The following is a 22,045-nucleotide window of genomic DNA, read 5'->3' on the forward strand; positions in this document are numbered from 1 at the left end:
CTTTTGATTACTGATTTTACTGTTTAAATAACATAGAAATCTTACTTTCAGTGGAAGCAATAATACTGCATTTACCTTTTACTTGGGGATTTGTGTTTTTTCCCTATAATCTTTAAATATAACTAGCTTGCCACCTTCTGGGCATATTGGGATTTACACACCAGAGTATCAAAACCAGAAAACATTCAGCAGAGGTTCTTGAATCAAAATAAAAACATCACAGGTGTGTGTTAAATTGTATTAAGCTGAAGGAGGCTTTTGATTTTGTTCAAATGGTCTTTGTTTCATCATATATTTAATGACAGGTTTCAGAGTAGCAGCCGTGTTAGTCTGTATTCGCAAAAAGAAAAGGAGGACTTGTGGCACCTTAGAGACTAAACAATTTATTTGAGCATAAGCTTTCGTGAGCTACAGCTTATGCTCAAATAAATTGGTTAGTCTCTAAGGTTCCACCAGTACTCCTTTTCTTTTTGCATATATTTAATATATTTAGAATATAGTTTTATTTACAACATAGTTAAGTTTGGAACTGTATTGTAATATTTCCAATTATGTTGTGACAATTTATTGTTTTTAGGGAAAGATTTTCCTATTAATGGGTCACTTGCAGGTAGTTTAAACACTCCCTGAACCTTTTTTATTTAATCAACAAGTGTTTCTTGTTATGATTTCAATTGTTCCCTATTGGATTTACAGCAAACATTGCAGCCTTTGGGCTAGTGCATGAGAACCAGAAAATGAAACCAGTTAGGAAGCGTGTATAAACAAACTAAAACAGGTTGCTGTATTCACATTCTCCAAGCTAAGTGAAATGCAAAAACCAGCGTCAACAGTGACCATGACAGTCTTTTGGTTTGAATAACCAGCTCTGTTGTTATTTAGGGATAAAGGTAAGGGTTTAAGCAAAAGGGGGGACCTTATTCCCCCCAACCTTGCACCCTCCTTTTCACCTGTAACAAGTAGGGGTAAAGTGTTACTCTCTCAGCCCAGTGGGGTCTCACATTCACTTGGCATTGGGGTGGACGACTGGTGCAGGGCCCGGGTGGGTCAGGGCCCTACTACATTTAATGGGGCAGCCTCATGGCCTGTGCCCCTCTCCATGCTTTATGGCACCTATTCCTATACTGCCAGGGTGAGCTGTGGGGAGTCCTGAGCCGAAGCCGCCCCACTAGGCTGCGACAGAGCAGAGCCCTGGGGCGGCGGAGCCCCCCGGGGCAGGGACGGTCTCCCGCAGCTCGTAGGGAGTGGAGACACTGGTGGGGGAAGAACGGGGCTCAGGGCAGGCCTGGGGCACCGAGTTGACCCTCAGCAGGGCGCAGGGGTTGTGTGGAGACCAGTGCAGGGGGAGGGGCGGGGCTAGGAGATGAGGATGGGCACGGCCTGGGTAGGAGGGGGCGGGGTCACAACTTCCCCGGGCCTGCCCCGTCTCCCCGGCGGCTGCAGCGCCCCCAAGTACCCACGAAACGTCATCAGAGCGCGCCGGGTTCCTACCCCGGAGGCGGGAGCGGCTGGAGTCAGGTGGTAGGTACCTGTGGCCAGGGTAGAGGGAGCCTCGCCCACTGCGGGCGGGGGGACCCACTCCTCAGGGATACGGCGGCGTCGGGTGGCCCCTCCTAGCTCTGCTGTGGGCCTTGTGGGGAGTAATGGGGCCCCGCCCCGCGTTACTGGGGCTTGGGGGAGGGGTGTCATGGTTTCTGTCCGCCCCCCTTCTCTCCCCTGGGGGTGGGGGGTTGGTGTTGTGTGTGTCATGGCTGCTGCCCGGCCCCCTCCCTCTCTCTACTGAGTGGTTGGGGGGGGGTTAATGGTTCCTGCCCGGCCCCCTCCCTCCCTTCCCTGGTTACTGGGGGGTGTCATGGCTCCTGCCCCGACCCTTCCCCTCCCTAGTTACTGGGGCTGGAGGGGGTGTCATGGATCCTGCCCAGCTCGCTCCTTTCCCGGGTTACTGTCTGTGTTTTGGGGATGAGTGAAATGGCACCTGCCCGCCCCCACCCCTCCCCTGGTTAATGGGTAATGTGGGATGGTGGGTTACATGTAGGCAGTGTACAAGCGTAGCTGTGTTCTCCAGTACACCGCTAGGTTTGGGCAGGGGCCATTTCATCCCCACAAACCCAGTGTTGTGGAGTTCAGTATTTGCACTAGTCATCGTAACTGAAGAGTTGTGTTGCCTCTCGTGTGAGACTCCAAGGTTTGTGCTTTAGTGGGGTTGAATTCTGCTGTTAGGAAGCTGTCTGGAAAATGTCTTGAGCTGACTCCACCTTCTGCTAGCTCCTGAATTTCATCTCATTAGGATTAGTCTGAAAGAGGGCCTGTTTTTCTCTGTTTAATGTAATGTGAAATAAAGAACACTTACTGTGTACTGTGATACAAATATCAAACATGCATGTAATTATAACATTGGGAGGTGTATTTATCTATCTGCACCACAGGAGAGCTCTCAAATTGTCGCCCCAATGGAGAGAAAATGCAGTTGCCGAAAGGAAAAAGACAAAGGAAACTCAGACTTCAGAGCCCTCCCTATTCACAGATACAGGCAGAAACTAGTTGACGCTGTCAGAGATAATTCATTTCTTATCGTGACTGGGGAGACGGGGAGTGGCAAAACTACCCAGCTCCCTAAGTATCTATTTGAAGAAGGTAACTATTTATTTTCTCCTTAATATGCTGTTGGTGAAGTGTAAAACCCTTCAGTTAGATGATACTCTTAATATACTCTTTAAAATTTAAGTAATTTTCTTGTTTCTTGCTCTCCTTTTTCCAGGAGGTCCACAAATGCTAGTCACTCTCCTCTCCAAAAATTGTTAGCAAAATAGATCAGGGAAAATATTTTAAAAATCTTTGAACAAAGATGATGTGTGTTGAACTTCACTGGTGAGTGAGAGGAGAGGGAGATACTAATCAGTGAAATCAGTCAGCCAATGCACCGCTACAGACTAGGGACCGAATGGCTAGGCAGCAGTTCTGCGGAAAAGGACCTAGGGGTGACAGTGGACGAGAAGCTGGATAAGAGTCAGCAGTGTGCCCTTGTTGCCAAGAAGGCCAATGGCATTTTGGGATGTATAAGTAGGGGCATAGCGAGCAGATCGAGGGACGTGATCGTTCCCCTCTATTCAACATTGGTGAGGCCTCATCTGGAGTACTGTGTCCAGTTTTGGGCCCCACACTACAAGAAGGATGTGGATAAATTGGAGAGAGTCCAGCGAAGGGCAACAAAAATGATTAGGGGTCTAGAACACATGACTTATGAGGAGAGGCTGAGGGAGCTGGGATTGTTTAGCCTGCAGAAGAGAAGAATGAGGGGGGATTTGATAGCTGCTTTCAACTACCTGAAAGGGGGTTCCAAAGAGGATGGCTCTAGACTGTTCTCAATGGTAGCAGATGACAGAACGAGGAGTAATGGTCTCAAGTTGCAGTGGGGGAGGTTTAGATTGGATATTAGGAAAAACTTTTTCACTAAGAGGGTGGTGAAACACTGGAATGCGTTACCTAGGGAGGTGGTAGAATCTCCTTCCTTAGAGGTTTTTAAGGTCAGGCTTGACAAAGCCCTGGCTGGGATGATTTAACTGGGAATTGGTCCTGCTTCGAGCAGGGGGTTGGACTAGATGACCTCCAGGGGTCCCTTCCAACCCTGATATTCTATGATTCTATGAAGACTTTAAAAATATATTAGCAACAGTTAACCTACCACGAAGGTAATTCTTTGATGAAGCAATTTCTTTGCCTTTTGTAGGCTTTTTAAAGCATGGAGTGATTGGTGTGACTCAGCCACGCCGAGTAGCTACCATGTCTGTGGCTCAGAGAGTGGCTGACGAGATGAACTCTTCACTGGGAAGCATAGTGGGATATCAGGTTCGCTTTGATGACTGCACCTCTGAGGTATGAGTTGAAGATTATTTTTTTAAAATAACATTAATAAATAATCTCTCTTAATGGAGCAAGATAAATCATTGCATTCTGGGCCCTATATAGTCTTTGTGAGGCACATCTCCATTTTAAAAGAGGTGACTGCAAGTGGTTCCATTTAATACAAATCAGGTGCAGCCCTTGAGTTCATGGCAAGTTGTCAATATGTAAAATAGAGCTATGTGTCAATACCTTTCAGTTAGGTTGTCCTCGAGCTGCATGCACGTTTACATAAAGGTGCTTGTACAAAGTTTGGATGCTCATCATGATCTGTTTTGTGGGTTAGTTTAAATCTAAGATTGCTTTCTGCCATCCAGGATGTCTGTTTTAATTGCATTCTGTATGTGCATCTGTATCTGTGGTGGAGATGCAACCTTAGCAGTCTGAAATATGGCTCAAATCGATTTTATATGCTGTTCATGATTTCATAGCATATTACAACTGAAGGATAGCCACAGAACCCACAAATTCTCATCAAGAAGGTTGTTTTTTAAACAGTCTGAATGTGCGTGGGGTAGGTGAATACTTAATTCTAATTACAAAATCACAGTTATTGGATTGTCATTAGGAGGTGATGATGAGATCACTCAATTTAGAAAAGAAGAAAAGGACAGCACAGATTAGAAATGTAGCACATTACAAATACAGTCCAGTATTTAAAACATTTCTTAAGTATTTCAGAAAACCTAGCAAGTGTCTTTTGTGGCTATGGCTTAGTACGTTAATTATAGCATGTAAAGTCTCTCACTAACCTTGAAAAGTCTAAATCATCAACTTCAGTCTGTAGTCGCTCCTGATATGTGACTGTATGTAATGAAATCCATATCCAGGGCAATAACTGAATGGATGGTTAAACTATTCAGGGTACTGCAATCAAGTATATGACTGATGGCTGCTTACTGAGACAGATACTGGCAGACCTCCATCTTACCAAATACAGCGTCATTATACTGGATGAAGCCCATGAGCGGAGCTTAAGCACAGTGAGTTTTTCTTTATTTGACACACGTCATTCAGTATAACTAAAAAGAAACTTGCAGATCTGTTCTCTATAGGTTCTTATGCTGCACTCATCCCCTTAGTGTGTGAAGTGATGTGACTAACATCTGTCATTAATTTGTTCTCCCATTCCTTCTCCAAGGGGAGAAGTGTTTGCAGTGGAGTGTCTTGTTTTGGTCGGCTGGCTTTTTTTTATGAAAGTACATGTTGCTATGTATTTGTGAGAGAAGGCCAGGTCAAAGAAACACACCTCAGAATGGAAAGTGGTGAGAGTTGTGATGGTCCTTAGTTCCTGGAGGAGTTAATTCTGTTTAGTTCAATTATAAGAGACTAAAAAGCTGGTCCTCTGCCCCTTGATAGCATCTTTCATTTTAAGGATCTCAAAGTGCTTTACATGCTAACTAAACCTCCTGACCTTCCTGTGTGACTTACCATCATTTTACAGAAGTAATTGAAAGCTTTTAACTGAGTCATAGAATAGTTAAGTGATTTATCTAGAATCTCGTACAGTGAATTGTTGTCAGAAGTTAGACTAGAACTCAGGGGTCCTGACTCCTTTGCCCACTCTTCTAATAATTAAACGTGTTGTCCCCCTTATCTGCACCATCCAGACAGAGAAGGTCCATGTAGCATAGGCTGTTTTTTTTCTTCTCTTTGAATGCATTGAGGTTTACAGTTCGTATATGGGAGGTTGTAGTGCTTCCGTGTTTGCCTGTTCAGTTTGGGTGACTGTCTCCACTGTTGTAATCTACTTATTCCTTCCTTTGGCTGTTGGACAATCCCCAAGGCCTTCTGGCTGGGAATGAGGCTCTTCTCTGAAACCAATGGTCTTCTCTACTTCTTGTGTATTCTTATGACTTCACTACAGCATGAACTGGCTTCTTATTTACTGAATTTGCATCATCTGACAGTTTAAAGTCCCGTCAACACTCTTCCTGGCACTGTTAGCTGTTCTGTTCAAAAACAGCAGTCAAGCTGTCAGTTTTTCGAGCATGAAAGTTACTAGCAAGGTTCCACTGCACAAAGTGGATGGGAATTTTTTTTAAACAAACATGCTAGGTGAAACCATGAGATTGACTACTACCCAGCGTAGTTTGTAGCACACATGGTTTTGACATTTTTCTTTAATCATGTTACAAGCATATTTTCATTGATACAGCTGCGGTTATCAATGTTGCAAAAAATATAACTATGTTCTGTCACTGTAAGTCCCAGTATTCTATTAAACTTTGGCATTAAATCAAAGGGATTAAACCAAAGCACATTTATATTTTACAAGTCTCTCCTGAGATGGGAATGTGAGGGGGAAAGGGTTGCACTCTTCTGACAGTTAGCCTGTGGATCTGATTTTTTCCCACACCTCTCCCTACTTCAGTTTTTTGCATTTTTTTATTTTTTGCATAATAACTGAGGAAAGAGACCACCTCTGTGTGCAGCACAAACACAAGGAAGTGCCATTTTCCTGTGGGGGAACTACTAACAAAAAGTGTTGGCACTGCTTTAAAAACATTTTGTCTTTTTGCAACTGAGGGGAGAATTAGGAATGAGAAGCAAGGTATTTTAGCTGTGTTGATTCAGCTTGCTGTTACAGAGCTGTGGAAAAAAACTTGGGTTTCTTTAAGCCTATTAAGCATTTTGTTGCTAAGCTTTAGAGAGCAACCAGAATATTTACAAGAAGGAAAAAACCTTTTAAAGCACTTGTGCCCCCCAAAGCACATTGCTTAATTTTGTCCCATTTACCAGTAGCTCTGGGATAAAATCAACCCCTCCCCATGTATTTCAGTGGGCATTTGTATTCCAAAGAGTTGACTTGCGAAGGTAAGGTGACTCTTTCTTTCAGGACATTTTATTTGGCTTGCTGAAGAAACTATTCCAACAAAAGAAGCCTCCCAAGAGAAGGAAAGCCTTGAAGGTGGTGGTGATGTCAGCCACCCTGGAGGTAGACAAGCTCTCAGAGTTCTTTGGAGGCTGCACAGTGGTGGACATTCCAGGAAGGAATTATCCCATCAAGGAGATATTCTGCAGCCTGCTTGGCCCAAAGGATGCAGAAAGCTCTGCTTATGTTACAGAGGTATTGCTTATTTTCCTTTGCCTGTTTGCCATGTTCTCTCTGTTAGCTGTATGATGATGAGCTCTTAAAGAGCATTGGAGCTCATCTCTGCATGAAGAATTAAACACTTCATGCAAGGCTGGTTTCTCAAGCTTCCTAGTTTTTGTGGTGGAAAGTGGGAGGAGGGAATTGATTTACACTGTCAGTTACAACCAGTGATGAGAGAAGCTCTAATTTCAGCAGATAATTCTGTTAGTGGTGCTTGTTTCAGGCTGTAAAAGTGACCCTGGATATCCACTTGAATGAGTCAGCGGGAGACATCTTGGTTTTTCTGACTGGTGAGAATTCCTTTTTACTTGAAAAACTCTATCCTGTGCCAAATAGTGGCCTTGCCAACAGAAAGAATTGTCTTACTGCTGAATGCCCAGATCATTCTAGAACAGTGGGCACTGGGGGCATTAGAGCTGTGTCTAGATGCATCACTGCAGCAATGCACAACTGAGCTAGGGCACGGAAGACAAATATAGAGAAAGTGGCTGTGGCAAACATGTAATGATTTTAAAGATTGTGAGTGGGATTTTCGAAAGGCTTAGAACCACAAGTCCTATTGAAAGATAATAGAACTTTGTTTCTAAGTCACTTAGGCACTTCCAAAAATCCTATCCTAAAGCTGTTTGGATAGCTTTTCCAACTGTGGTTATTATATACCTCTAACATTGCCTCTAGTCCTGATGTTTCTGTCCTATCCTAATGGTCAGAAGAAAGATGCCCTAACTACCTCCCTATTCCTTTATAAATCCAGCCAAGAGTCTTTCAGGATTTGGATTGTGTGATGGCAGTAGTCACTAGTGGTTATAGAAGTACAGAACAACAAGATCAGAGTCCAGCCCCCTACCAGGGCAGGATATAGTCCCTTGAGAGAGGTGTTATTAGATAATAAAGACTAAGCCAAAAAGTTGAAAATAAACCACATCTAGTTATATATCCACTCTTCTGCCCTTTGGAAAAGAAAGATTCTATACAGAAAGTTACACAGCTTGCCTCACTAGGAAGCAGGAGTATGAAATCTTGTTTTATGGGATGTGAAAAGAGGAAAGAAAATGACTGGTGTGTCACTTTTCTTCTATGGACCTGTTCTTACATTCCTTGCACACCAGAACCTCTCCCTGATTTCATAGGGGGCTTTAAACAAACAAAATAATCAAGTTGATCAACTTTTTCCAATATGGGAGAGAAGATAAACTCCAGATTGGTTTTTCTATGTTCATGTAGAAGAATGAAGCAATGCATTGTATATTTGTACAGTATAAGTTTTCCCTGCTGTCTTCTGGAAAAGAGAAGCTCCTTAAATAATCCTCCTGGCAAAAACTCAGTTAATTTATAATTCAGGTTGCTGAAATAGTTAATAAAACCTGATACAAAATACATGTCAAAACCATCACTGTTGCACAGAAACCCTAAGCATAAATCCCAGTTTGAAAAGACTGCAAGTGACCAGTTAATTTTCCTTTACCCTCGCAGTTGTACTGACATCTCCATAGTATGTATAAAAGACTAGATTGTGTAGAGTTGTTGCAAACTAAGAAGGTAAAGTCCTCACTAAATAGTTTATATTTTAAGTGCTTCTGTATTTTGCTTTAGGACAATCTGAGATAGAAAGAACATGCGACTTACTTTTCCAAAAAGCGGAATCTATTGATTACCGCTATGATGTGCAAGATGGTTCTGTTGAAGGTTTGCTTATCTTACCATTGTATGGGTCAATGCCAACAGGTAAGGCTTACTGAATTAAACATAATGTTATGTTTAGTTCATGCAGATTTTAGCTGCAGTTAATGGTTATATGGGACATCGTGGACAAATACTTTTATTTTGAATGGAAACAACCCAGATATTTGCTTACCTGTTTGAGAGATTAATAAAGCAGTATTGTCACAAGCTAATCATAATCTGGCTAAGTCAATTCTTGCTCGGGAACCATGAATTAAAATCCATATGCTGCTGGAAGTGGCAGTGTTGGCTTAGAAGGCAGTGCCCTTCTCTCCAGATCAGTCCTGAATGACCGTCCTAGCATGGAAAAAGTGAATGCCGTGTTGTTGGAAGTTCAGTCTTTCAGTTTGTACCAGACCCCAAAGTTCTGACTACTTGTGGTTATTAAAAATGTCATAGTGGTGTTCACAAGAATTTGCTTTGATGTCCTGGCCAAACTTCAGCACTGATGATGACATTCTGCCTCTCTGAAATTCCTGTTGCAGCCTCAATAGGAAAAGGTATTATTTTCTGTAACAAAAAAGAATTGTATTGTGTGCTGGTTCATAAAGGCAGTTGGCAAAAATCCATTAAATAGTCAGATCCTGTCAATACCTTTTCATAATGACATGTTGTCTTTCCTGTACTGAAAACGCACATAACTTTTCTTGTAAAGCTGTTGCATTCTTCTGCTTCTATCAAGGAAAATTCTTGTGTCGTAACGAGAAGCCTGAGGATTCCCTAGCTATGAGTGGATCGTCATACTTGCACTCAGGATTCCTGTTGTAGCTACTGTCCTTCCACCTAAGGAATGGATGGAATTATTATTGTTAAAGCTCATTAACTCTGCTCTTTAACTGGCTAATGGGGGTGTTGCGTGCCAGGAAGTCTTTCTCCTTTTCAGTCCAGGGTTTGCTTTTAAAATAAAGTATAGTTTCAAAAGCTTCACATTCAATTTGTGGATAATGTCTGTTATGGGGAGATATGATACCATTTTCAATTAAAATATGTTTGGTAGCTGTTACAAAAGGGATTTGACATAATTGCTCCGTTGTGTTGCTCCAATTAATCTTAATCAACAGTTACCTTTTTTTAAAAAAAAAAAAAAAAGATAAAAGTATTGGCAATAGGATTATACATACAAGAGAAGATACAAAGAATGTGGTGTTACACCTGTATAGAAGTTGTAAATTATTGAACGAAGTCAGTCTGCGGTGTCACTGCCTAATTTTGAAGGGTTTAGAAACGCAGGCTTCATGACCCTTATAAAAACAGGTGTGTTTTCACTTCAGATGATCTTGAATGTGATATTTAATTGTGTGGGTGCAATGTGTAGAATGCTGAAAGGCAGAATAAATATACATGAGAAGAATAGGTCAGCAATTTTAGAGCCTGGAAACCTTTGTAGGGAGTATATTGGTTGAAGACATGTGGGGAGGGTGCAGACCTTCTTCCCTCTCAAAAAGATTTGCTGAGGGTTGAATGAGAGAGGAGTTATTTATTTTTACAACACCAAAGGTACCAGGATAGTGCTTGAAAGCCATCATTATTTTATTATTGTGCTAGTGCCTAGGACCCCCCCCCCCCCCGAAACGTGGCAATATATAAACACACAGCAAAAAGATGGGCCATGCCCCAAAGAGCTTGCAATCTAAGTATAAACATATGACTTTAGGGGGGGATTTTGAAAGGCACAGAGGAAAGTTAGATGCCCAATTCTCATCTGTGCCTTAGGAGACTTTCAAAATAAGACCGAGGGAAATGTGGTGTTACCCAAAAAATCCATCTTATCTTAACCTACAGTAAGGTATGTTAAGGTTTTAACTAATTTTGATGGGAAACTTATTCTATTGATCTCCAGTTGCTTTGGTTTCTTGGACCTCAGGTTGTTTCTTAACATGCTTTAAATCCTTCTTAAACATTCCACTTTTTGAGCTGGCATTTTGCTTGGTTCCCTACGTCTGTATTTCTCTTGCACAAGAGCTATTCAAAAGGGCTGCACTTAAAAGCACTTAAGCTAGAGACTTTCTTAAGGAACAACAGAGAAGAGGTGATGTTGTTCCCGACAAGTATATTAAAGACTATTGTAAAGCAGTTCTTGTTTTGAAATTCATCTCCTGGCTCACTTTTAGTTTTAACCCAAGGACCTCCATTAATTTTCTGTCTTTAGTGGGTAATCTTGTCCTTTTCTAGAGTAGGAATTTGACTTTTGTGCATCCTGACGTAAAGGATTAATTGATGGACTCTTTCTCTTTAGATCAGCAGAGAAGAATATTTTTGCCACCTCCTCCAGGCATTAGAAAATGTGTTGTATCCACAAACGTTGCTGCAACTTCTCTGACAGTTGATGGAATCAGGTATCTATTTCCTGTCCTTGGTAAAAGCTGTAACCAAGGGTCTGACTCAAAGTTGCATTAGAATTGGAAAAACCTCATCCAGTTCTCCCCTTCCTGTTTCTGTTGTTCTGATCCTGCTGAGTAATTACATGACCTTTTGCAGTAAGTGACTCTTCTCTTTATGTAGACCAGAAATGTTTCTCAATCAGTTTAATAAATTAATGCATCGCTTTTGCTCTGGCACTCTTAAATAGGCTTAAAGAGTTCTTAATATCAGTTTATCTTATTTTGAAACCAAACCCAGTACTTTGATTCCACTAAATCACGAAAGCTTATACTCTAATAAATTTGTTAGTCTCTAAGGTGCCACGAATACTCCTGTTCTTTTTGCGGATACAGACTAACACGGCTGCTACTCTGAAACTAAATCAGTGTAATTTCTGTGTAGACAAGCCCTATATGAAGAATTTCCTCAAGGTTCATCCCATTGTAGTTCAGTAATTGGCCAGCAGAGTGAAACTATCTTCTTCCACATTTACAGACCAACTGTGTTCCATCTGATATGTTACTAATTGACTAAGGATAAGGAACCTAAGCCACTGCCTGATCTAGGTCCTTTTTCCTGTATCTTAAGATATTTTTAATTTTTTTTAGGTATGTAGTTGATAGTGGATTTGTGAAGCAGTTAAATCATAACCCCAGGGTTGGCTTGGACATACTGGAGGTGGTTCCCATTTCAAAGTAAGTTAGAAGAAAGGTAGTTTACTTTCTGGTTTGAGAAAAGTCCTCAGCTTGCCTTTGAAAGTTGCTCTGAATGTACTGTGTGACTGCCAGTTTTCCCAATATAAAGAAGAGCAGAGAGATCTTGGAGACACTGCAGCACATTTAGCTTTAATTTGCAGCTCTGTCAGGTCAATATTTAGAAAACATCAGGGATAGTAAATAAAACATTTTAGTAGAGCATGGTACTTTAATTTTAATCATGAACAGTGAGGAAGAACTCACCATGTATTATCTGTAATCTGAAAATGATTTACACATCATCTTTCCGGTACTGAGCACAGCTAATTGAAAGAAGTTCAGGAAGTTTTGCCCAATATCACTTCTTCATGCTGTCACATTTTGTATAGCAGGGTTCCTATACAATATATTAAATCCTTCATCCAGAGACACACAAATTGTTATCGTTGATCATAATTATAGGGTGCTTGGCTACTTTGACATGCACAGCATTATTTTTCTTTGCTTATTTTTGGAGGAGTGAAGCAATGCAACGAGCTGGCCGAGCTGGCAGGACATCACCTGGAAAATGCTACAGGGTGTACAGCAAGGAATTCTGGGATCAGTGTATGCCTAATCACATGATCCCAGAGATAAAGAGAACTAGTCTTACATCTGTGATCTTGACCTTGAAGTGCCTTGCTGTACATGATGTCATAAGGTAACCCATGGTGGAGGCAATTGTAATCTCCCTCCTGAGTCTTGGCAGTGCGTATTAGAGGGGGTTGGCACGCTATGTCATGTTGGTACCAAGAACACAGTTAGGTATCAGGGCAAATGGGACAATTCCACAACATCAACTCTTCTGTCGTTCTCCTAAAAATCTCCAGTGTTAGGCTGTGTCTTAGGCTTTAGATCTCTTTGGGGATCTGTCAAAACTAGCTCCTGAAATAGCAGTAATCTTTGTTAGTGTTTTAAAGGAACGTTGTTGAGGTTTGTATGCCTAAAACTTGACCCTGGTGGAATAATTAACGTGAAGGTCCCATGTGCAGGGTGTGTGTGTAAATATAGATATATTTGTGTGTGCAGACAGAGCTCTTTTGGGATATGGAAGCTATTTCCTTCATTAAAGAGAAATGTGTAACTATTATATATACACGTGCACACACAGTTTCCCCTTGGTTGTTGACCTGTATTGAGGGATTCCAGGAGTATTGTAATATATAAAACACTTACAGCTTTAACCAACTACCTTGAGCCCAAGCTGTGGAATTTATCCAGCCTTTCTGTTTGTAGGTTCCCCTATTTGGACCGCCCTGAAGAGAGGCATATTTTAGAGGCTCTTAAGCAACTTTACCAGTGTGATGCTATTGACAGGTAAAAAGGGCAAAAAACAAACTTTTTACCTTTTCAACCTTAGTACTTACAAAAAGTTTTTGTGACTTAATTTTGTACTGTTAACGAGTTGCAACATAAAGTAGATTACTTTCCTCAGCAGTAGAGCACATACATTAGTTTGCGCATGAACTTAAATATTTTTCAGTCTGAAAAGAATGTTCTGATCCAAGAGGAAGGATGGGCCACTGGTTGGGGCACTAACCTGGGACTCAGGAGACCTGGATTCAGTTCCTTGCTCTGTTCCAGATTTTCCTGTGTGACGTTGGGCAAGTCACTTAGTCTTTCTGTGCTTTATTTCCCCATCTGTAAAATGGGGAAAATAACACCTCACAAGGGCTGTTGTGAGGCTAAATATGCTAAAGTGTGTGAGATACCCAGACATAACAGTAATGGGGCCTATATGATACTTAAGAGAGTAGCACACACGCATCTTATCCTAGGCTTCTAAGAATTCTTCACACTAATCCTGCACTCAAAACCCCCACTGACAGTGCAGATGGGGCAGGACGTGGCAAGCTGTGGGAGAGTTTAGGCTAGAGGATCATCTGCTGTCTGGATTTGCTAGGCTTCTGTCTCTTCTGGGCCTCTGGGGAGTGTGTGTTTGTATAAGAGCCAATGAAGGCTCTGTTGGAGATGTCCTGGCTACTTGGGTCTTGTACCTATGTTCTGGCCTTACAGATTGAGTCTGTTCAATCTGATGTTTGAATCTTTTCCTCCCAATAAGGAGAGGCCGCGTGACAAGACTGGGAGAGTTTTTGGTGCAATTTCCTCTCCCTCCAAACCTGACCTGTGCTGTCATAAAGGCAGCTTCTCTTGACTGCGAAGATCTGTTGCTTCCCATAGCTGCGATGTTGTCTGTGGAAAATGTCTTCATACGGCCTGGTAAGAAACCCCATTCTTCAGAAGCAGGTCCTCAAAAGTTATGAATTGTATCCTGAGCAGAATGTGTGCTGGGAGGTGGTTGGTCAACACCCAGTGCTCAGTCTGGAGAACTTTGTCCTTAATGTCCTTTTACATTTTGTCTTTCACTTCTTCACTAGTTTTCCATTCCTAATGTCATTAGTTATGTGAAGCCACAGCTCATCACATACACACACTTCAGTCATCAGTAGGAATCATCATCTGGGAATCTCCAGCAAAAGAAACACAAGCTCCTATCACTTGAGCTAAAAGAATGACTCCCTTGAGCTGTCAGTAAGGAGCAAGCTTGTACTCTCAACTAGCCCAGTCACCAGAGGGAGATATGGCTGCATACCCTAAGCCAGTGTATTTCGTAAACGCTGTCTGTAGCAACTTGGGGAGCGTCACTGTTGAAAGATGCCGTTGCAATTGGCAGGCGCAGATCTAGTATTGTAACAAAAAATAACACCTCATCAGATGCTACCTGGATCCACTTTTGGTCAATCTGCAGTGAGAGACCAAGAGCTGACTAGATTAAAAGAATGAACTCGCCCTAGAAGTGTTCCCTCTGGGGCAGGATTATTAGTCTGTGTGGGGGGAGCATGAACTGGTGCTGCTGGTCCTATGCCAATTCTGCGACTAACCAGAAGATTTAATTCTGGTGGGCTTTCAGATCAGAACCTTTCACTAGCACTGAGCTCACTTGCTTTTTAAAAAAGTGTGTGTAGCAAAGTCTTGGGGAGAACTTTGTCCTTTCTGCTCGTGTTCATTGTCAGTGTCTGGTTATCTCTGTAACGTATTAACTCGTTTTTGTTGACACAGCGGCAAAAGCCAGTTCAGACATTCAGCACCTTGAAAGTGAGCTATCAGAGGATTTTTGCTGTTGGATGGTACTCTGCAGTTCCTCACACTCCCATAGACTTGATTTTTGCTTTCCCATTCTCCCTCTGGCTCCTTTTGCAGCTTGTTCACATTTCCTTTTCAGCCAGCTAACAAACTAGTGCAGGGACTCCAGTCCCTGTTAAACAGTGTACCTGTCAATCTGGAAACAAGGGATCATGGCATAGGCTCACATCCTGCAAATACTTACTCATGTGCTTAAAGCTAAGTGCATGAGTACTCTTGTTGACTTCGGTGGAGCCACATGTGTTTGAAATTAAATACCTGAATGTATGTGTGGTCAGGGCCTGGGGAAGTGCAGCAGCATACTGCATTGGCCTAAAGTAGCCCATATCTATCTATACTTGGGGTTGGGTAGTCCTTTGGGGCTCAAAATTTGAGGTCAAAGTTCTGAAATGTTATTTCTTTGGCATGACACATTCTTTGCAGTTACATGAAGGTTTCTGTGGACTCGTGGGTTGAGTTTTATGTCAAACTATTGATTTATTTTCTCTATCCATCGCCATGTTATCTGGACTTCATGACATAAGTTAGATTCAACAGGGTAAATGAAACTGCCCACGAATAGCAGCAGCAGGCCCTGTTTTTTTGGGCTCATCTGAAATGTGAGGGCCTGCTGCTCAGATGATGAAATCTTCCACTCGATTTCTAGAAACTCTTTAAACTCTGGTTTCAGAGTAGCAGCCGTGTTAGTCTGTATTCGCAAAAAGAACAGGAGTACTTGTGGCACCTTAGAGACAAACAAATTTATTTGAGCATGAGCTTTCATGAGCTACAGCTCACTTCATCGGATGCATTCAGTGGAAAATACAGTGGGGAGATTTATATACATAGAGAACATGAAACAATGGGTGTTACCATATACACTGTAACCAGAGTGATCACTTAAGGTGCTCTATTACCAGCAGGAGGGCGGGGGAGGACATTTTGTAGTGATAATCAAGGTGGGCCATTTCCAGCAGTTGACAAGAAGGTCTGAGGAACAGTGGGGGGTGGGGGATAAACATGGGGAAGTAGTTTTACTTTGTGTAATGACCCATCCACTCCCAGTCTCTATTCAAGCCTAATCGTATCCAGTTTGCAAATTAATTCCAATTCAGCAGTCTCTCGTTGGAGTCTGTTTCTGAAGTTTTTTTATTGAAGAATTGCCACTTTTAGGTCTGTAATTGAGTGACCAGAGAGATTGAAGCGTTCTCCAACTGGTTTGTGTCCATTTATTCTTTTACATACATTGGTCAAACTGGACAGTCTCTACGTAAAAGAATAAATGGACACAAATCAAGATGTCAAGAATTATAACATTCAAAAACCAGTCAGAGAACACTTCAGTCTCTCTGGTCACTTGATTACAGACCTAAAAGTGGCAATTCTTCAACAAAAAAACTTCAAAAACAGACTCCAGCGAGAGACTGCTGAATTGGAATTAATTTGCAAACTAGATACAATTAACTTAAACTTGAATAGAGACTGGGAGTGGATGGGTCATTACACAAAGTAAAACTACTTCCCCATGTTTATCCCCCACCCCCCACTGTTCCTCAGACGTTCTTGTCAACTGCTGGAAATAGCCCACCTTGATTATCACTACGAAAGGTTTCCACCCCCCCCACACCCCTCCTGCTGGTAATAGCTCACCTTAAGTGATCCCTCTGGTTACAGTGTGTATGGTAACACCCATTGTTTCATGTTCTCTATGTATATAAATCTCCCCACTGTATTTTCCACTGAATGCATCCGATGAAGTGAGCTGTAGCTCATGAAAGCTTATGCTCAAATAAATTTGTTAGTCTCTAAGGTACCACAAGTACTCCTTTTCTTTCTTTAAACTCTGTTGCTTCTGTATATTTTCATGTCGTCATTCTACATGACAACTCAGAATTGATCATCAGAGAGAACAATACTCACTTACTTTCCCAAGGAGAGAGTTTAGCACTTGCATCAAAGCTACATCTCTAGTGCTGGCTGACAGTTTTAATCACAGCCTTAGCAGCAGCTTCATGTTCTCAGAAGTGGGAGAGACAAAACTGAGGCCGGGGGTGGGAGGGAAAGAAATGAGTCTTAAAATAATCTAAATAAAGAGCCAAGACTTTTAGCTGCACTTTAGAGAGATTATAGAAAACTAAGATAGGAGTGACAAATGAAAATTGAATTTGTTAAAGTGAAATATAACTTCGTATTTCCTCAGGTGACCTTCTGAAACAAAAGGAAGCAGAACTCCGCCACCAGGAGCTGTCATTAGAGGCAGGAGGATGCAATGATTTTGCAACCCTTTTAAACATCTTTGAACAGTGCAAATCAAGGTACTTACGAATAGGTATTTATTCAATACACAGAAGATATCAACTGGGAGTTCTATTGTACATTTATTGTCTAAAGCCCATCTATATGTACATGTGCTCATACCCAGATGCGGATTTTTGCATACTGTAATATATGTACAGTACAAGGAATCTGCTGTCTGAATTTACAAAATATCTGAATGTTTGTCGTCTTTGTACAACCATAATAAAAAATAGCAGCAACTTTCTGCCTTCCACTTACGAAAGGCCTCGTTATAACACCAGTATCTCTATTCCTAGCAAGTCTCCTGTAGCTTGGTGCCAGAAACACTGGGTCCACTTCAGAGCTTTAAAATCTGCTTTTAGTGTGGAAGCACAACTTCAGGAAATAACCAGTAAGCTTAAACAGGTGAACAAACTTCCTTCTAATGTAAATTAGTGGTATTTGTCTTTGCACAAGTGCCTGTGTTAGATGTGTATTGCAGTATGGAGTCTTCACTAGATGGCCACCATCTTTGTCCTAATCTAAACTCATTTTCTTAGGTTTTTTTTTTTTTTTTTTAATAAGTACACACCTCATTGTAGCCTAATCCTAAATTTGTGGTGTAATGGTAGGAACGGACAAAAGGAAGGTAATATAAAATAGCTGACTATGAAGTGTGAAACACAAGGTTTAAGCTCCTGAGTGGGGAAAAGTGTGACCAATTTTCCTTTAACAAAGACACTAATCCATTTTGTGCTGCTCTTTATACAGCTGTCAGACTTCCCAAGAGAGCATTTTGATGGCTCCAAAAATGAGATACTCCGAAGATGTCTGTGCACGGGGTACTTCACCAATGTAGCCAGAAGGTAAGGAGTGGAGTTTTGGGAATTGCATGGAAAAGATTTGCCACATTCGTTAGTATGTGATTATAAATCAAAACAAATAGTCGCAAGACTGTACCATAGCTTATTAAAAGGGTCAACTTCACTTGTTACAGCAGGAGAGGAGCTGTCGGAGTGCAGGACTGGTAGCCAGGAGTCTTAATTTCCAGGGCCAGCTCTGCCACTGACTCTCATTGTAATTTTGGACAAATTATTTAACTTCTTGGTATCTCAGTCTCCATATCTGTGAAATGTGGGGGGATAATACTTAATTACTCACCTTGCAGGGGGCTTTGGGAAGCCTAGCTAATATTTGTAAAGGGCTTTGTGGATGTCAGCATGATCATCTGTCAGCAAGATAGAAATCTAAAACCATATTTGTCACAGAATCAAAAGTTTGGACTGAAAAGAGAGTTAATGATGTATAAAGAGATGTTTTAATCCGTATCTAGTTTTTACACTTATTTCTGGAAAGTTTATTTTTTCTATGCAACCATTTTCTCCTATCCTGCTGCTGCTCTTTTTAGATTATGTTGCTGTCTAAGCACAGCTAAGCATGTCACTGGATATAAAAATATTCCTCATGCTTTTAGGTCCGCAGGCAGGACATTCTGCACGATGGACGGACATGGTAGCATAGTCCATCTTCATCCTTCATCAGCAGTAAGTTACTTACTTCTGCTAATAGTTGTCTGGGTGTTTTTTTCAGGTAAATGGGAAAACAAAGCAGGCTATGCAAATTGTTTCCCTGATCTTTGGCTTGCTTGTTCCTGGTGTAAGATTGAAACTAGCCTCTGGCCATATGGAATATTGTACACAGCCTCCATACTGTAAGACACTAGCCTATACCACATCTTTCCTTAGGGAGTCGCACAGAATCAGAATCCATACAAATGTTTGGTTTGTGAAGGGAATGTAATCTAGTGGCTATAACCCAGAACTGGAAAAGTTAGTAGATCTGAATTCTGGCTCTGACTCTCACTGACTTTCTGTGCAATTTTGGGTAAGTCACTAACTTCTATACCTCAGTTTTCCCGTCTGCAACAAGGAGATAATTATTAACTTACCTCACAGGCTTTTTTAAGAGGATTAATCCATTCATGTGTCTGAAGTACTTGGAGATCCTCCTCTGGAAGATGCTCTAGAAATGAAAACCATTATTGATAAATGTTACTGAAGGCAACTCTAGGTTCTGAATTAGTCTGGTTAAAAATTGGATGTTTCAGCTTTCCAAAGTAAAAGCCATAGGAAGGCATGAAGGATTAAATATATCTTCTCAAAAGGGAATGTGGAGGAGAGCAAGACAAAAGGGTTTAGCTGTTAACCAGTTTGTGGCAAGAATCTGAATTAGGACCCGTGTTTTTTCTGCTGTCAATCTGCAGAGCACATTTATTGAAAGAAAATCAAGATAGTAATCTGAAAAAATGTGAATAACTTTACCTTTAGCTCCATGACCAGGAACTTCAACCTGAATGGATCATCTTCCATGATGTCCTGGTCACATCTAAAATTTATGTGAGGATGGTGTGTCCTATTCGCTATGAGTGGGTCAAAGACTTGTTGCCCAAGTTACATGAAATTGATGTGTATGAACTGAGCAGTGTGGCACGGGAAGAGGTGACCGAGGAGGAAATAACCAAGTGGAAAAACAAGGAAGACCTCAAACGACAGTATGGTGAGCAAACTGGACTTAGCTTTCCATAAACCTGAATCAGAAATTGACGACTGCCTATTTTCGCCATATTAGGGGGCTGTGAATGAGAGAGATGGCATAAGCATACTGAGTATTGCAGCATCTAGGCTAGTGACTTCATATTTGTTAACCTGGCCACACCTCTTTTGATTTTTGTCTTCTGTCAGTAACATTAGCTGTGCACACTCCTGTAACTGAAAGAAAAGCATTTTGAACATGAACACCTATTTTCACAAGTTACTTGAGATTTGGAAAGGGTATTTCCCCTACTGTAGAGAGTATAATTATTTGTTAACCTGATATTGTCAGAGAAAAATTCCAATAGCTATAATATTACAGATGAGAAAGAAAAAGGGGTAGGGTGAGGGGGAAGAGCATCAGAAATTCATTGTCAGCAAAATAACGTCCACAAAGTTTAACACCTGATTTAAAAATAATGGTCTGTGTTTAATTAAACTGGTGCATATTAACTGATTCAGCAGCTTGACATTCTCTGAATTCTTTTGTCAGCGGGTTCAGTAGAGAAGCCAAGTACTGAAAGGGCCTTTCACCCCTGAGCTGCCCTTTCCAGACACGGATTTGAGAGACGCTGGCAGGGCCTTGTGAGGGAATTGTGAACTGTCACAGCCTGTGCTGTACCTGACCTGTGGATAAATAGGGAACTTCAGGCTTCAAGATAGCATGTTTTACCATCAGTACTTCCCTTAATTAAAAGAGTAATTATAAAAAAAAGAAAAAAGAAAAGAAAATATAAATCAAAATCATTTTAATGTTATGACAAATAATTCATGTTTCTCCAATACAATCAGGCAGGTGAAGTCATCCACTGCGATGATCTGAGATAGCTCAGTGGGAGCAGGAGAGAGTTTTCATTTCTAAGAGAGAAGTCCTGGAAGAGGGATCTACCTCCATTTTTATTTTCTTCTCCTTTCAAGATAAATCCAGAAAGGCATTTTTCCCAAGCCTTTTGTATTTTTTTTCAAAATGGAAGAGGTAGCATAGAAAAGTAACAAATGCATAGAACTTGAGGCCCAAAGGCGCAGTTACAGTAAAATCAACCTGATCCAGATATATAGTAGGGGTGATCGCACGTGCAAATATTGACAAGAGGGTTGAGGGTAAGATTTTTCTATAACTTAAGTGTAGCTGGATATACAGTATATTTGTCTTTGAGACTTTAGTTTTTCCATAGAAAGGACGTCCTAGTTACTTTGCCGTTTGTCTCTTCTGGAGGTCGTTGGATCATCCATTGGCATGACTGAGAGCAGCACTTGAAAAATTTGAGCTTCTGTTGGTTTTAGTTGATCAGCTAACCCTATGAGTGTGAAGTTGGGGGGTAGAAGTGGCATTTATGACACACAATTGTACTGTTTTGTTTTTCTGTAGAAAAAATAAAAGATGACTCTGCAAAGAAGATGGAGAAAAGGAATGATGGTAAATCAATACAGGATGCCCGAGTGCGCTACCTCCAGAGAAAACAGCAAAGGGCACAGTGTATAAATGCCACGCTAAAGGAGATAGGCTAGTACAGCAATGAGTGCTCTTGCAAAGGCACTCAGTGCAATTGCTTGTTGATAAGCTTGCCGCATAAACACACCAAAAAAAAAGAAAAGGTAAGAACTGAAGGAAGTTGCCAGTTCACATGGAGTCTGTCTGCTTGGGGGCACAAACCTGATACTCCTTGCTGTTTTTGTGACAGACAGTGAGGAAAGATTAATGAGCTGAACTTTCATTGCCATGTGTCCTAGGCAGTAACTTATTCACTGCAAATGTGGCTGAAGAAGCAGTATTTACAGCCTGTTCTGTGTCACTCAGTTGGAATTGGAGTTGGCCACTAAAAAGGGGCATTGTGTCAATGCAATTTTTAGTCGCATTTTCTTGAAAACCTTGTGAAATAGAATATAACTGTCCAATGTTACATTTTTAAAAATATATATATTTATTTCCTTCTGTAAATTGTTGGCTTATAGGACCTGTCTGGTGTGATTGTTTCACTAAATTATGTATAATAACCGTTTTTAAGTTGTATAGTACTTCATGTGCTCTTTTAATGAGGGAATAATAAGAATCCAAATTAGAAAGGTTTATGTCATTTATCTATGTTGTGCCTCATGCAGGATCATTACTTGCTCTGTATTTAGCTGTACCATACACAGTGATTGCTTTGGCATTAAAATGTCTCATTTGGATGAAATTTTTTTGGTAAATGGATGTTTGCGTTCTTGCCATCAAGGCATGGCCTGTTTTGTCATAGGGA

The 22,045-nt window shown here is 41.2% G+C and overlaps 1 protein-coding gene across 4 annotated transcripts; it reads left to right on the top strand.

Annotated features, from left to right (window-relative positions):
• Positions 1-1,416: 1,416 nt before the first annotated feature.
• On the top strand, positions 1,417-21,982 carry DHX40 (DEAH-box helicase 40). 4 transcript variants are annotated; one of them, XM_077836709.1, is made up of 18 exons: positions 1,417-1,521; positions 2,427-2,634; positions 3,728-3,873; positions 4,764-4,883; positions 6,740-6,970; positions 7,221-7,287; positions 8,591-8,722; positions 10,956-11,055; positions 11,689-11,775; positions 12,293-12,475; positions 13,051-13,131; positions 13,877-14,034; positions 17,138-17,252; positions 17,532-17,640; positions 17,986-18,080; positions 18,689-18,758; positions 19,542-19,770; positions 21,175-21,982. In XM_077836709.1, the coding sequence occupies exons 2-18, from the start codon at positions 2,451-2,453 to the stop codon at positions 21,312-21,314; spliced, it is 2,247 nt and encodes a 748-aa protein (XP_077692835.1). In that variant the 5' UTR covers positions 1,417-1,521; positions 2,427-2,450; the 3' UTR covers positions 21,315-21,982. The 4 variants fall into 4 exon arrangements, 3 of the variants coding, with proteins under 3 accessions (XP_077692835.1, XP_077692836.1, XP_077692837.1); XR_013348269.1 differs by lacking the exons at positions 1,417-1,521; positions 21,175-21,982 and adding an exon at positions 18,960-19,098 and having other exon boundaries at positions 1,573-2,634; XM_077836710.1 differs by lacking the exons at positions 1,417-1,521; positions 21,175-21,982 and having other exon boundaries at positions 1,573-2,634; positions 18,960-19,617.
• The last annotated feature ends 63 nt before the right edge of the window (positions 21,983-22,045 follow it).

This window comes from Eretmochelys imbricata, chromosome 17 (genome assembly GCF_965152235.1).
Source record: "Eretmochelys imbricata isolate rEreImb1 chromosome 17, rEreImb1.hap1, whole genome shotgun sequence".
Classification (NCBI taxonomy): domain Eukaryota; kingdom Metazoa; phylum Chordata; order Testudines; family Cheloniidae; genus Eretmochelys; species Eretmochelys imbricata.

Coding starts and splice junctions, on each gene's coding strand:
- DHX40 (XM_077836709.1), top strand. CDS start 2,451: ATGGAGAGAAAATGCAGTTGCCGAAAGGAAAAAGACAAAGGAAACTCA. Junction 11,776..12,292: donor GAGGTGGTTCCCATTTCAAA/GTAAGTTAGAAG, acceptor TTATTTTTGGAG/GAGTGAAGCAATGCAACGAG. Junction 18,759..19,541: donor ATCTTCATCCTTCATCAGCA/GTAAGTTACTTA, acceptor CTTTACCTTTAG/CTCCATGACCAGGAACTTCA.